General features: G+C 35.1%; 1 protein-coding gene across 1 annotated transcript in view; it reads left to right on the top strand.

Moving 5' to 3' along the window:
• PSMD1 (proteasome 26S subunit, non-ATPase 1) overlaps window positions 1–13,914 on the top strand; it is an 89,062-nt gene that overhangs the window by 61,588 nt on the left and 13,560 nt on the right. Inside the window, exons 18-21 of the mRNA XM_036912403.2 lie at window positions 1,794–1,910; window positions 8,059–8,161; window positions 11,784–11,953; window positions 13,683–13,775. Coding sequence (XP_036768298.1) covers window positions 1,794–1,910; window positions 8,059–8,161; window positions 11,784–11,953; window positions 13,683–13,775 — 483 coding nt within the window. The remainder of the gene's footprint in view (window positions 1–1,793; window positions 1,911–8,058; window positions 8,162–11,783; window positions 11,954–13,682; window positions 13,776–13,914) is intronic.

The following is a 13,914-nucleotide window of genomic DNA, read 5'->3' as shown; positions in this document are numbered from 1 at the left end:
GTGAGAATCTATCTTCAGTTTTATTAGAAATATCATTGGGTATATAAAATGTATTTTATAGAAATTGCCCTTCATTTTTTTCCTGGATGTATCTGTTCTATAAACAAGGGGAAAATATAGTTGGATGTTTTATTAAATATTTTCCCCATCAGGTCTTTGGTAGGCGTTTGTATCAGGCCTCATAAGCTAAATGCAAATTAGATTTTTTTTCTTTCCAGATTATTCTGAACTTAATATGATATCTAGGAGAAAATGTTCTTTGAGACACAGCTTCTGACAAGTTAATTTAATTAAAAAGTCTTACTACCCATACTAAACAAGTCTGTTTTATTTCTAGGTAGTTTGCATGGTCTATGTATCAATACCTATCCAGCTGAGGTTTAGTGCTTTAATTATTTTTGTTTCTTAAAAACCTTTTATAAGTTGGAAAATTGGTTATACTTTTACTAGGACTACTTCATAAACAGTATTGTCAATATGTGAATAATGTTTGAAAAACTTTGTTGTACAGTGTCACACATGTCACTACATTTTTTTCAGTGAAATGGGGAGAAAGAAAATCTGTGAATAGCTCAGATGTTAAAAATAAATCAGTGAATCCACAAGTAAAGAAATCTAAAGTCATTTTCCCAACAAAAGGATTCAATTTATTCTTCCTTTTGCCTTGAAACAGGATATTTGAGAAATGACATACTGTATTAAGAAATAAATCTGATAATCTTACAAGCCCATTGTTCTGTTCCTCCAGATTTATACCGACCTAATGACCTTATAAGGGGGTGTTATAAAGTGGCACTTAACAAAAGTCCTACAGGGTATTAGTACAAGTTGTATGGGGCAAAAGAGTGTTTGGTCAAATACAGTGGACAAATGCTGGGATAAAGTTGGAATAATTTCTTTAATAAGGCTTCCTGGAGCTTTTGATTCCTAGAGCCTTTAATAAGCTACATACATTTTGAATCTGCAAGAGGAATGTAAGAGCTCCCGAATTTATTTAACCAAGGAATCCTTTTTTCATAGAACTGATATTCTGAAGAATACGATATTGGGGAAATCCTGGTAAACATTTTGGAAAATCCCATCACATATGGCCTTGTGAAGTGTAACCATGACATCAATTCTAGTCCTAGTTGCTTTAATTTGTTTTGCCATTCTATAGCAAGTATTATCTTCCCTTTTGTTTTGGGAGTTTTGTTTCCCTTTGTTTTTTTTTGTTTGTTTCAATTTAATTTTTAAATAGGTCTTGTAAAATCATCTAAGACTTTACCATACCCATTTAAAGGAAGTTGGATACTTGATACAGGTTTCAGAATCAGACTGGCCTGAGTTTACTACTTATGGAACTTGGGGAAAATTACTTCCCCTTCCTATTTCTTTGTTCATAAAGATTGTTCTGTATTGTTGGGTTTTGTTTTTGGGGGGGCAGGGGTGGCTTTGGGTTTTTTGGGTTGTGTTTTTTTGGATTAAGAGGATTATATAGGATAAAAAATGTAAAATACCTACCACTGGGCCTGGAAAATAATTGATGTTTATCAGACATCCCAGTTTCTCTTACTTTCTTTTTGATCTCTTTGACCTTAAGACAAGAGCACTCCTGTTCTATAAGCTTCCTTTTTACTTGCTATCCATTATATTGAAACTTATAGCATGCTAAATTTTGAACTATTACATCCAAGTCTTAAATTAACTTATTATAATGTTAGATGAAAATATAGGCTAAGAATGACAGTAACTAATTTGAAAATCCAGCTATATCAACTTTCAAAATTTGTGGGGTTTTTTAATGCTTTCAGGAAGCAATTAATTTGCTGGAACCAATGACAAATGACCCTGTGAACTATGTGAGGCAAGGAGCTCTCATCGCTTCAGCTCTCATCATGATCCAGCAGACTGAAATCACTTGTCCAAAGGTGAGCAAACAAAAAAATATTCTAGAAAGGAGCCGGGTTTTTTCTTTAGTAACTTGTCTTCTTCTGAGGACACTTTTACCTCAAATACAGTGAACACTAAACTCACAGGAAGCAAAGAGGTAGGAGAATGGAAAAACCTTAAATGTATAATACTCTTTAATTGCATTTTTTGCAGATTTAAGGCCACTTTGTTAATTCAACTATATAGCCATACCTGAAACATTAGAATTCATGGGTTGATGAAATAATAAAAGTTAACTTTAATTTTTGCCTCCTACTCTCCCTTTAAAATGTATTCAGTGCGTAACTTGTTCCTCTGATGGAGGATGCAAACTCAGGTGGTCCATGACTTTTTTGACCCATCATTCTGAGGTAATAAAAAGTCTACAATCAGTTTATTTAGTGATTACAGTCTCCGTTGAGAAGTGAGTACATCCAGGTTCTCTGTTAGAATATCATTTCTTCCTTGGCAGCGTTTCAGATGGTGCCAGGATGACTTTCTTTCCCCCTTGATCCACATCTGTCCGCATATGTTTTGTTCTTTTTGCAGGTAGGAATATAATGCCTGCCCCTCCTTCTCTCTCTCCCTCTCTGCCCCTCTCTGTGTGTCTGTCTCTCTCCTGGTGCCTCAGTCAGTAGCTACTGCCTCTCACATTAGGTGCGAGATGTCAGTGCACAGTGACCACTGCTCATATTAAACTCTCCAGGTGGTCTCTCTGAAGCCATCTCTAGTCTTGGAGTGAGAGGGAAAGACTCAGCCCAGCTTTCCCCATAGAAATCCTCTTCACTCATCCTCCTACAATCCAGTCCTCACATACCATGTGGATGACTTCATAACAGATTTTGAGACATCTTTTTTTTTTTTATTGAAGTACAGTTGATATACAGTCTTATATTGGTTTCAAGTATACAACACAGTGGTTCACAGTTACCCTTATTCTTATATTGTTAAATCCTCACCTCAAATAGTGCAGTTACTCTCTGTTGAGACATCTATTTTCAAATTTCCTCAATTCCGTCTCTCAGATCTCATATTAGTGTTTGATACCTAATAAATCTTGGCACCTCATCCAAAACTTCTTATTTTATTGAGAAACAGAAAATGCATGGATCTTATTTACATGTACTAAAAATTATCATGTTTGATGTATTAAATAGGTGTGCCTATGTTATACAGTAATTTAAGATCTTTTATTTCTTAAAGTTACGGCATTAATTCTCCTGTATAAGCAGCAGTCAGAAAAATTGACAATGGAAAAAACAGCATTGGCATAACTGTCTTCTGCCTCTTCAGGCAGATGTAGGATACCCTATTTTCAGTCAAGTAGATGGATGGGAGAGGGTTGGAAAGAGAAAAATTTCCAGAACTCATTGATTATTCATTCTCATTCTATGGAACTTTGTTTAATAGATTTCAGTTTCTAAGCAGTTGCTATCATTTTTGTTTACTTTATCCAGTGCTGCTCTCTCTGGCAAAATAATTTTTAAGACTTCCAAATATTGGATATTACAAAGATAGAACCAGACTTCTCATCTGTTTTAATAACATATTACTTAATATATTATATCTTCTAGAATGTAAACATCTTTTCAAACAGACCACATTTCCTTTTGGCTTTTGTTTTTATATATAGCAGTTCTAATATGAGTAGCTCTTGCATCTTTTATTTCTGCTTTTGATCTACTGACCTTTATCAGCAGGAAGTTATCCAACCTAGTAACGTCATTAAAGAAGGATGTTTGAGAATGTACCTCCCCGAATGATAATATATATGGATACCTCACATGCTGCTTTCAGGTTATTTTTATTGTGAGCAAGACAAATATTTTACCCCCTTCCATACTTTGCTATAGGATTTCACTGATTTTACAAATATAAGCTCTCAACCAACAATGGCAGAGTCCTTTGAAATGAGGGTAGAGTAAGGTAGTCTCTGTAGTTTGAAAAAAACATTCAACTATTTATTCTAACAAATAATTAAAACTTTTTCGTATTTAGAAAAAAAATATATATATAGCAATTAAAATAATTAGTATTTTTTTAAATCATTCCATGAAATATTGTTAAACCAGATCTTAACTGATATGAATCTATGGGGCACACTTTCATCTTCAGGTTATATCAGAATCTTGGGTTTTGATTAAGAATGTTGAAATGCAATTATGGCTGATAGCCTTTGCCATTAATTTAACTTGGTGGGGAAAGTTAAATGTGTTCCCCACTTACTGTAAAAGCAAAAGTGTGTGTGATGCTGTAGAACTAAATTGTTCTTTCAGCAAACATTATCCCTTAGAGTGAAATTGATAATCAGCTTATGAATTCTTAAAGTTTAAGTTCTGTTTCTTTGTTTTCTGCTACTAAGCCACATGGTAAAGACATTTGTGGACTATAACTTATATCATCTCTCTTTTATGTGATAATTGCCAACAAGACAACATTGATGTTCTTTTGAGGTGGTAGGTGACATTTTGGGGAAAAGAAAAAGCTGTTAACAAGCTTGAAGAGAAGTAAGTTCTGAAGGATACTGGGTCCTAGTCACGAGGTTGCAAACCAGTCCAAGCAGTAAAGTGGAAATGCCTTGAAATCAAAGATCAAGTATTAATTTCATCAAGATTATAACCCTTCCTAAAAAGAATCCAGAAGGGACATTTCTGAGATATTTTATGAGATCCACAATGGAAATTTCCAAAGGAAATGTTTTTTATGTGATCACAATATATGTCACATCCTTTTATAGATTGCTGTCTTAACACTTAGCTGTATGCATTATGGTCTTAGTTTAAGTAAGTCCAGTACAACGGTGCTTTTGTTCTGTCAGTTTCTTATTCACTCTCACAAAGACCCAGAAACATGCATACACCCCCATATACGTGTTTCTGTGATTACAAACACAATTTAGAAAGCCCTTAGACCAGAAGTTCAGAACAATTTAACTATAACAATGTTCTTCTGTAGGTCTTTGGAGCTATTTTCTCTCAAGATCCCAATTCTACTCTTTATGAAGGATCTATTGTTTTTCTTGTTAAATCAAATACACCTTTAGCAGTTATTTGAACATGTACATAATAAGTATTATATAGGGAATCAGATTAGAATATTACAGTGTAAGAATAGGCTCTGGTGCTGTTTCCTAGCCTAATATCATCTGGCCTAAGGCTTGCTACAGGCAAGACTTCCACCACTGATACGTACCCTTTTGGAAGTAGGATTGTATTTGGCCAACCCTGATAAGCTTTTGTGTTCTAAAATAAATTACAGTTTGAGTAGATTCGGCTTTTGTGAGCCATCATGGTAACCTAGGAATATTTCTGTAGAGAAATGTATGGTCTTATAAGATGGACTTACAAGCATGAAATTTTATATTAGGTGATACTTTATGGCATAACACATTTGTAAATACTAATCTATGTTACCATACTATTGCCTTAATATAGGGACTTGGACTCAAATGGTGTCAGTGGTAATGTAAAGAAAGGGCTGCAAGCAACCACCATGAACAAAGTAATATTAATAAAATTGACAAGGGAGCTGAAAACATCATTTGAGATATTGATAATGGGTAAATCATAACAGCATTGACAGGAATATCTTGAAAGAAGAATAAAGATCTTCATTTTAGGCATGTTGAGTTTGAGATGAAAGCAAATCAACTGGAAATACGATGAGAGCCTACGAAAAAAGCCAAAACTGAGAAAGATTTGGGAGCTAGCCACAAAGAAATCATATAAGTTCATAGCCCTTTATCTGCAATTTCAAAACCTGTAAAGCTCTGAACACTAGAAGAGGTTTGTTTGTTTTTAAGGTTTAATTTGGCCACAGAACCTGGCCTATTGTGAACTCATTTATAGTCTTTAGCTTATATAGTGTAAATATTTAGTCATTATGCTGCTTCAGAATATTAATTTGTTTGATTATAGGATGTTGCCCCCACATTCCACTGAGAGTATGTCATAACTTACAGTATATACACCATGTTAGCTTTCTAAATTCTGAATTCCAAAATTCATCTTGCCTCAAGGATTTCATGGAAGGAATTATAGTCCTATAGTTGAAGTCTTAAGAGAAAGTATAATGTCATAGCAAGAGAAAAAAAAAAACTCCAAAACTGATCCCTGATAGGCAGCTACATTTCTATGTCCAGGAAAACAGAAAAAAACAGAAAGGAAGAGACATGGCCAGGTGATGAGTACCAAGAAAAATGACTCCAAGGAGCTTTATTACCTTCTCGCCATCCTTTATTTTGCTATCTGACATATAAGAGCGGTATCCTAACCTACTAACCTACTATCCTAAGCTACTAACATAATAATTCTTTATGAAGAATGTTAATAATGAGAATTAAGTTACTGCTGCTTAAATATTAAATTGTGAGGAAAAAAAACTTTTTAATAATATACAGCAACTAGCTTTTTAAATAGTCTACTTAATTGGATAAGCCCATTATATATTTGCATTTTTTTAATCTATCTTTCAGTTTCATTGATATTTTCCTATTATTTTGGGTACCTTTTATATTTAAATTCTTCCTTATAACGTACATACCGTGCTTTGTCCAGTGTTTCTTTTTGTAAGTTCATGAAATAGTTCGTAAACCTTTAGAACATAAAATTTCCATCCTATATAAGGTAATGTAAGTGTTCATCTAAAATAAGTTCAGAATCAAAGGAATTTGACCTGTTGAACCAGAGTAAAAGTATCAAACCTTAGGATTTTTTAAGCTGGAAGGGAATTTTGTGATGACCTAATCATGCTGGATTGTACAGTTAGAGAAAGTAAGTGGCTTTCTTATGGGCATATGCTGGGTAGTAACAGAGTTAGTTCATTGTTTGTCCCTTCACATTCTTTTGCTCCCTATGAATAAAATATTAGAGCCATGTTTAAGGAATATCATTTTGTTGGCTGTATGTAGGTTGCAGAGAGAGTAGTCAGGGAGGACTAGTATAGTACTCTGCCCTGGTATGGTAAGACAGCCATGCTTAATTGAACTATAAAATGCCTTTTACATGTTATATTACATAGACATGACCTCATATAATCTTTACAACAGCCATAGTGGTAGGTGCTACAAGCCCTGTAGAGATGAAGAAACTGAGACTCATAAAAGCTAAGTAACCTACCCAAATGGCTTAAAGAGCAGAGGTGTTCATAAGCCAGGGTTATAGGGTTCTGTATTACAACACAGTGTGGCCTCCCAGACCCAGGCAAAATGAAGAGGAGAAGAGGTTCTGAAAAAATATGTAAAGCAGATAAAGTCATTATGTTAGGAAACTCACCTTTGGTATTTCTTGCTTTTGGCAGTTTTGGGGAGCTCCGTGATTGTGTGCTTCTTGAATAAGCAGACTTCTTCCTGGGTGCCTACCACTGACAAAGCACTGCGGGGAAGCAGAAGTGGAAGATGTGGAGGAAGCATAAAATAGTTCCCTTATTGTCACCCGGTTTTAAAGGAATTGCAGACATTCTCATAAGAGCATATATTTTACAAATATTATTTTCTAATGAAAAAGTAGTATGTATTCAAATTTTAGAAAATACAGGGAAGAATTAAGAGGCAAACAAGAATTACCAGTAATCTCACCCGAAACAAGTCAGCACATGTTCTATTTTTGGAGTGTTCTTTTGATAAGAGTAATTCTTAAGACATTCCTCAAAAAATTAATGTGTAGGCATAATGAAAATCTTTATATGTGAATACACCAAATCCAAAATACACCTCTCAGCTTCAGTGAAGGGTAGTTTACTTTAAGGTAGAATTGAAGGACTGTGACCGTTAGAAAATCTGTAAGGGTGATAGTAAGCAGAGTCGCTGTGATTCACAGTGCAATGAAAGGCTTGGTGTTTGCTTGAACAGTTTAAGCCTGCTTACTAGCAGTGGTGCAGTGTGAAATTGCATTCCACATTCCCTCAAGTCTGAATCATCCACCGTGGAATGAGGACTGAAAGCAGAACTGGTGCTCCCACACCAGAAAAGTCATAATAGCCATGGTTTCAACCATGGAAATCTTCAAATCTGGTCCATATTCCTCTCTTTTGAATGTTGTGAAATTCAGAACTCATGTTTCATTACCATTTGAACAGTATGTTGCCTGCTCTGAAATGACACAGCAAAAAAGTAAATTTCAACTATAATTCTTTTTCTTGTTCCTTCAGGTGAATCAGTTCAGACAGCTGTATTCCAAAGTCATTAATGATAAACATGATGATGTCATGGCCAAGTTTGGCGCTATTCTGGCCCAGGGCATACTAGATGCAGGTAAATGTTTTTGAGTCTTCCAGATTTCTCTGTTTAAACTCAATCCAATGAAATAATTATCTGCTCTGACTGGTATGACATAGTAAAAATTGAGTATGGAGCAAATTATTCCTGGAGAAAATGTGGCACCTACAGTTCACAGAAATAATTTAGTGAAGTTGTAAAAAGAATGTTGACTCTTCAAATTTGGATCACAGTCCCTTTCCAGTGCCAGCTTTATAACCTTAAGAAGTTATTTTCCTCTCTCTGTCTGCTTTCTAGTCTTGTAAAGTCTAGACCTTGTAGGATTGGGAGGATTGAAACTACATGTAAAGCAATTAGAATAATGCCTGTCACTTAGTGAAGTAAGTACTCAATGAGTGCTGGCTGTTACTTTTTTCTTTAATTTTCTTAATATATCAGTTTTAAGCAAGTTGATATTGGAAATTTTTTGAGGAAAAAATCAGGTTTAAAGCAAATTCTAGAAGCCAGATCATCCTAAGATGCATGAATATTTGCCTAATAAATGCATAGCACACTGCCATCTGTTTCCCAAATACACATTCTTCACTACACCATGGTTTATTTCACGAGACAGGCTCCCCTCCCAAGGTAGCATGGTGTGCTTTAGTACCTTGGACTTGGGGTTCATTTGACATATTCCTTAACCATTATTAATGACATCTCAGTAGGGTAAAAGGAAATGAGCATACCTATTCATTCTTGAAGTATGTGATTCTTTTCTTTACTGAACCCTAGCCATGTGGAATACAATCTTTTTTTACTAATCTTTGCTAGCTTGAAAGGTGAAGGTAGTATCTCAAGATTTTCATAGTAGTTCTCTTATTAGATGAACATCTTATCAGTCCCTTGTTTATACTGAGGTTCACCTGTATGTGTTTTGACAAATGTATAATGACATGTATCCACCGTTACACTGTCATATGGAATAGTTTCACTGCCCTAAAAATCCTCCTTGTTCTGCATTTCATTCCTTCCTCCCCACAACCCCTTGGCAACCACTGACCTTATTGTCTCTATAGCTCCCCTTTTCCAGGATGTTGCATAGTTGGAATCATATAGTATATAGTCCTTGCAGATAGGTCACTTTTGGTAATTTATTTTTAAATATGGTTTAGCGTAACAATTTACTACTCCGTAAACTTTTGTTTTTTCTTTAGCTGCCATTCTTTCGTGTTTGTGGTTTTAGACTACAACTCTTTACTTGTTCACTGACTACTACAGTTTTTTGCTGGTTTTTAGCATATTGGAGCTATTTGTTAAGATTGGAGAGGATAATTCTATGTTTTAAGCTTTATTCTGTCATCCTTACTAGAAGTCCTCTCTCTGTTTTCCCCTCCTTCCTTTTCCTTGCAGTCCGTCTTCCTTCCATCTCTCTTTATGTATCTTTTTGATTTGTCATGGACCAATAAACTGCTGATGCTGCTTTCTATTTCTCTGTTTATTTATAATGGTTTTTGCCTTAGGTATTTTAGTGTTATTTGGTACATAGTTCTGTACTGGCATGTTTATTATTATGAGCATAAAATTTTCCTCTTACACCTTTTCACTTTGTTAGTATCCTATGCTCCTACAAAACTGTGGTGCAACTACATTATAAAAATTGTAATCCTGTAGTCTGTCTTGCAGAAGTTAGTGGAAATAAAGAAAATCTGGAGAGGGCAACTTCAAAGGAATAAGTGAAGTTGAAGTTCATGAGAATTCACTCAGTGATTTGGTCCCTTTAGAGAGAAAAGCCAAAGATTAAGAAGGTTTATGACTGAAGTTTGTAAAACTGTGTAAACACTTTCAATAGGATAAACTCTCCCTTGTTTTATATTAAATCTCAGACTGTTAGAACAAAAGGCTAGTTTAGTTTCTAAGTCTGGGGAAAATAGGTTTCACTGAAATAAAAAATTCAGAAACTTCAAAACTTAGGTCAGATATCACATTCACTAGGAAGCCTTTTCCCCCATCTTCTGCCCCTCCCACCCCTCACCCTGGGTTAGGTGCCGTGCTTAGCTGCATGTTCCCACCAGTACCCAGATTTTTATCGATCATACTACTTTATACTTTATTCTAATTATCTAGTTACCTTAGACTGGAGGCTCCTTGGTATTTTTTTTTTTTTTTTTGGTATTTTGTTCAAAATTCTCAGTATATAATAAGCATTCAGAGATGGGGGTTGAAGTAGGGAAGAGTACAAGCAGACAATAAATGCATACAACTCTTCCCTGTTGGAAAAATAAAATCAAAATATACCTGATTTTTTTTCTAGATAAAACCTTAAATGAAATATCTGTAGTGGAGTATTAAAAAAGTTTAAGTATTTGTTGAACAGTATAACCCTGATTCCTATAAAAAATGAAAATGCTTTTTGTTTTAGTAAAGTTAGTACTCACTTCCTAACCCCAGGAAAAACAGGAAGGAATCTGTGCGATACTGAGATGAAGAAAAGTGAATTTGAGCCATGGGAATCTAGAATTGGAATTCAAAATAGGATTGTGATAGGTACAAATAAGCCCCATTTTTATAGGCTATATTATATTAACTAAAAGATTTATATCTCAAAGTTTTGGGTCCCGCACTAACACTGTTACCATATAGACCATAGATTGCAACACAGCTGCTCCTGGGCCAAATACACATGTTTTGGTCTGTCTACCTAGGAAAATTTGCAAAGTTTTCAACAAAACCCAGACCAAAGTCTACTTTTAAAAACAAAATTACTTAGTGACCCTAGACGTGAACTCCTAGTAATATGTCCTTTCTTTAAATGGAACATGAACTTCCCAGTCTGCTTCAGTCCCCACTGCTTCCAGTCCAGCTTTTCAAATTCATTTACCTGACTGGTTCAGCCTTACAAGGGCCCAGTAAAGATCCAGCTGTCTACCTAATGCTTGGATCTTACCTCTCAAACTGTGTTTCTCTATGGTTCCTCAAGGGATAGTCTAGGGGGTATGGCAAGAGGTAGGTGAATAGGCCAGATTCCAAGCCATTTACTCCCTCAACAGCCTAAAATTTTTAATTAAATAGAATTAGCTCTGATTCATTGTGCTTCCTCAAAAAAGAAATTTGACCAAAAACTGAGATTAAAATTTTTATTTTGTTAGTGGTAGTGTTCTAGTTAAGTGCTCAAGTTCAATCCCTCATTTTGCCAATAGGAAAAAAACTTCCAGAGATAAAGTGATTTATCCAGGATCACAAGGCTGGTAAGGTTGAAGCTGCCTACATTCAGACATGAGTAAAACTAAACAAATATATCTACTTTTGCCTCTTTGCTATTGTTTGCAAATACAATGTATACACCTAAAATTTTACGTTTATTAGTACATGAAAAGCCAGTATATAATATAGGTTAATATTTAATTTAGCATATAATCTTTACATCCTTCAGGCTGTTTTTGGCATAGAAAACTTAACATAGAAAGAAGGTCTAGATTTAACCTGAGTCCAGTTAAAATACAGTGCTTCCAGCTTTGGAGACCCAGTTAGCTCACTAATATCTGATTCTACTGGCGAGCTAATTCTGTGAAGGTTTTTTTGAACTGTGCCCCTAAAATAATCACCAAATGTTTCCCTGTAGTGGTACTTAAATCTTTTTATTGCCCTACATGTTCATGGTTTCTCTCTTTTTCTACAGGTGGCCATAATGTCACAATTTCCTTGCAGTCCAGGACTGGGCACACCCATATGCCTTCTGTGGTTGGTGTCCTTGTCTTTACCCAATTTTGGTTTTGGTTTCCTCTTTCACACTTCCTATCATTGGCTTATACTCCTACCTGTGTCATTGGCCTTAACAAGGACTTAAAGGTATGTTTGTGAGACCTAGTTTTTATAGTATATCTTCTTTTTCATATCCTACTCACCACCCACTCAAAAGGATTTTCATGGAATTTTGAAGTTTGACTTGGCATCTCATCAGTAAAGTTTTTCCCCTTCAAACTACATCATCACCTTGTTGAGTGAAATGTGTTATATCAGTAGAAGTTTTGAAAATCAAGTCTCCTTTCTAACTATATAGATAAATCAATTGAGAGGGAATGGTGAGAAAGGGGGTAAAATGTAAAAATGTGAAAAGGCTTTATATAGACCACTCTGATGAATTTTATTTTGATACTGTAGGTCTGTGGGAGTTGTTGGAGGATTTTGTACAGATAAATGACATTTGTGTTCTAGAAACAATATTCTGGTAAACTGTCAGTCCAAAAGCTAAACTACTGGAATAACTGGGGCAAGGAAAAAAGGACCTAAAGTAAATCGTAGTAAGGATTTGAGACAGGAATATGCTTCAGAGTTACATGATGCTAGAGTATTTGATGGAAGAAGGATTGTTACTAAAGGGAAAAATAAAATAGGAGGATGTCCCGTTGAAAGTAGCAGAAAACAAGACCTTCAGTGAGGAGAAGCCAGGGAATCTGACAGAAAGAAACTAGTCACTTAAGTCAAGAGACTTAAGGTGATATATCCCCTAATATCACCCCATCTTTCTGGGGTTTGTGCTTAAGTCTTTCTCAGTCTTTCTCAGTCTGATTATTCACCTCATGTTTCATCCTCTCAGGCCCATTGACCTTTAAAGAACTCTTGTATATGTGGTCATCACTATTGTTAAAATGTTCTGTTAAATATTCACAGTGGAAAAATTTTAGGCAAAAAAGTGGCTGATGAATATTGTAGTAGTTCATTTAGTTGATTTTTTTCAGTATAGCTGTACAAATGATTATCCTTTAACTGTTTCAGTATTAAACTACTCACATCTGTAAATGTGGAGCAGTTTTATCTCTGAAAACAAGTATCTTTTGGCTTCCCAATCCCTAACCTTTAACATTGCGGTTAAACATCCTGTAGAATCTTTAGGAAGCTTTTCCTCTGGCACACAACTTTAGAATCTCTGTTTCCAGTCTTTACAATGAAAGTGGGATGGCAACGACAAGATTTCTTGTCCTAGTAAATATTTACGTGCTTATTACCATTCTCTGTTAATGCAGTTGTGTAAATAGAGAGAAGTTCAGACTAGAGAACTTTAAACCTGGTCATTAAGTAATGTGAAGCTGACTTTTACATCAGGCTCCTGGTACACCCTTATAAGGAGTGATAATATGGTATAGAAACTATATACAAACTCATATAGGCTGTTAGTGTGATACAAGAAAGGGACTTGGAAGTTAAATATTCAGGCTAATAACCAGTAACACTTTACAGAGGAGACAAGAGTTGATCTCATGCTCACACCATGAATTGGGCTTAACCCATGGAAACAGGGTGCATGGTCAGGGATGCCTGTTCAAAGGCTCAGAGCTTCAGGAAAGTATAGGGAACTGCAGGTAATTCCATAAAGCACCTCAAAACTAATTCAGTGAAAGAAGAGAGATACTTTAAGGGAGGAATGATAATATAATTAAATAGCTCTATAATTGAATATTTAGCCTGGACTGAAACTTCTGGCATCCCTTTGTATTTGTATGCTTGTTAAGAGCATAGAATACTTAAATCTTGATTTTGATTATTTTAATAAAGGGGGAATATTCTTTCATTTCTTCAGATGCCGAAAGTTCAATATAAATCAAACTGTAAACCATCCACATTTGCGTATCCTGCCCCTCTGGAAGTACCAAAAGAAAAAGAAAAAGAAAAGGTAGGTTCTTTGCTCCTTTGAGCAGCATTTGTGCTTATATAAAGGAGCTGCTTAGTGTTTTACTTTGGTTTGTTCTGAATATTATTATGTTTTAAATTAGATATCTTAAAAGTAATACTTATTATGGTAAAATCTAGCA

Source organism: Manis pentadactyla, chromosome 6, assembly GCF_030020395.1.
Source record: "Manis pentadactyla isolate mManPen7 chromosome 6, mManPen7.hap1, whole genome shotgun sequence".
NCBI classification, from domain to species: Eukaryota; Metazoa; Chordata; class Mammalia; order Pholidota; family Manidae; genus Manis; species Manis pentadactyla.
This window is presented reverse-complemented; position numbering and strand designations above follow the sequence as displayed.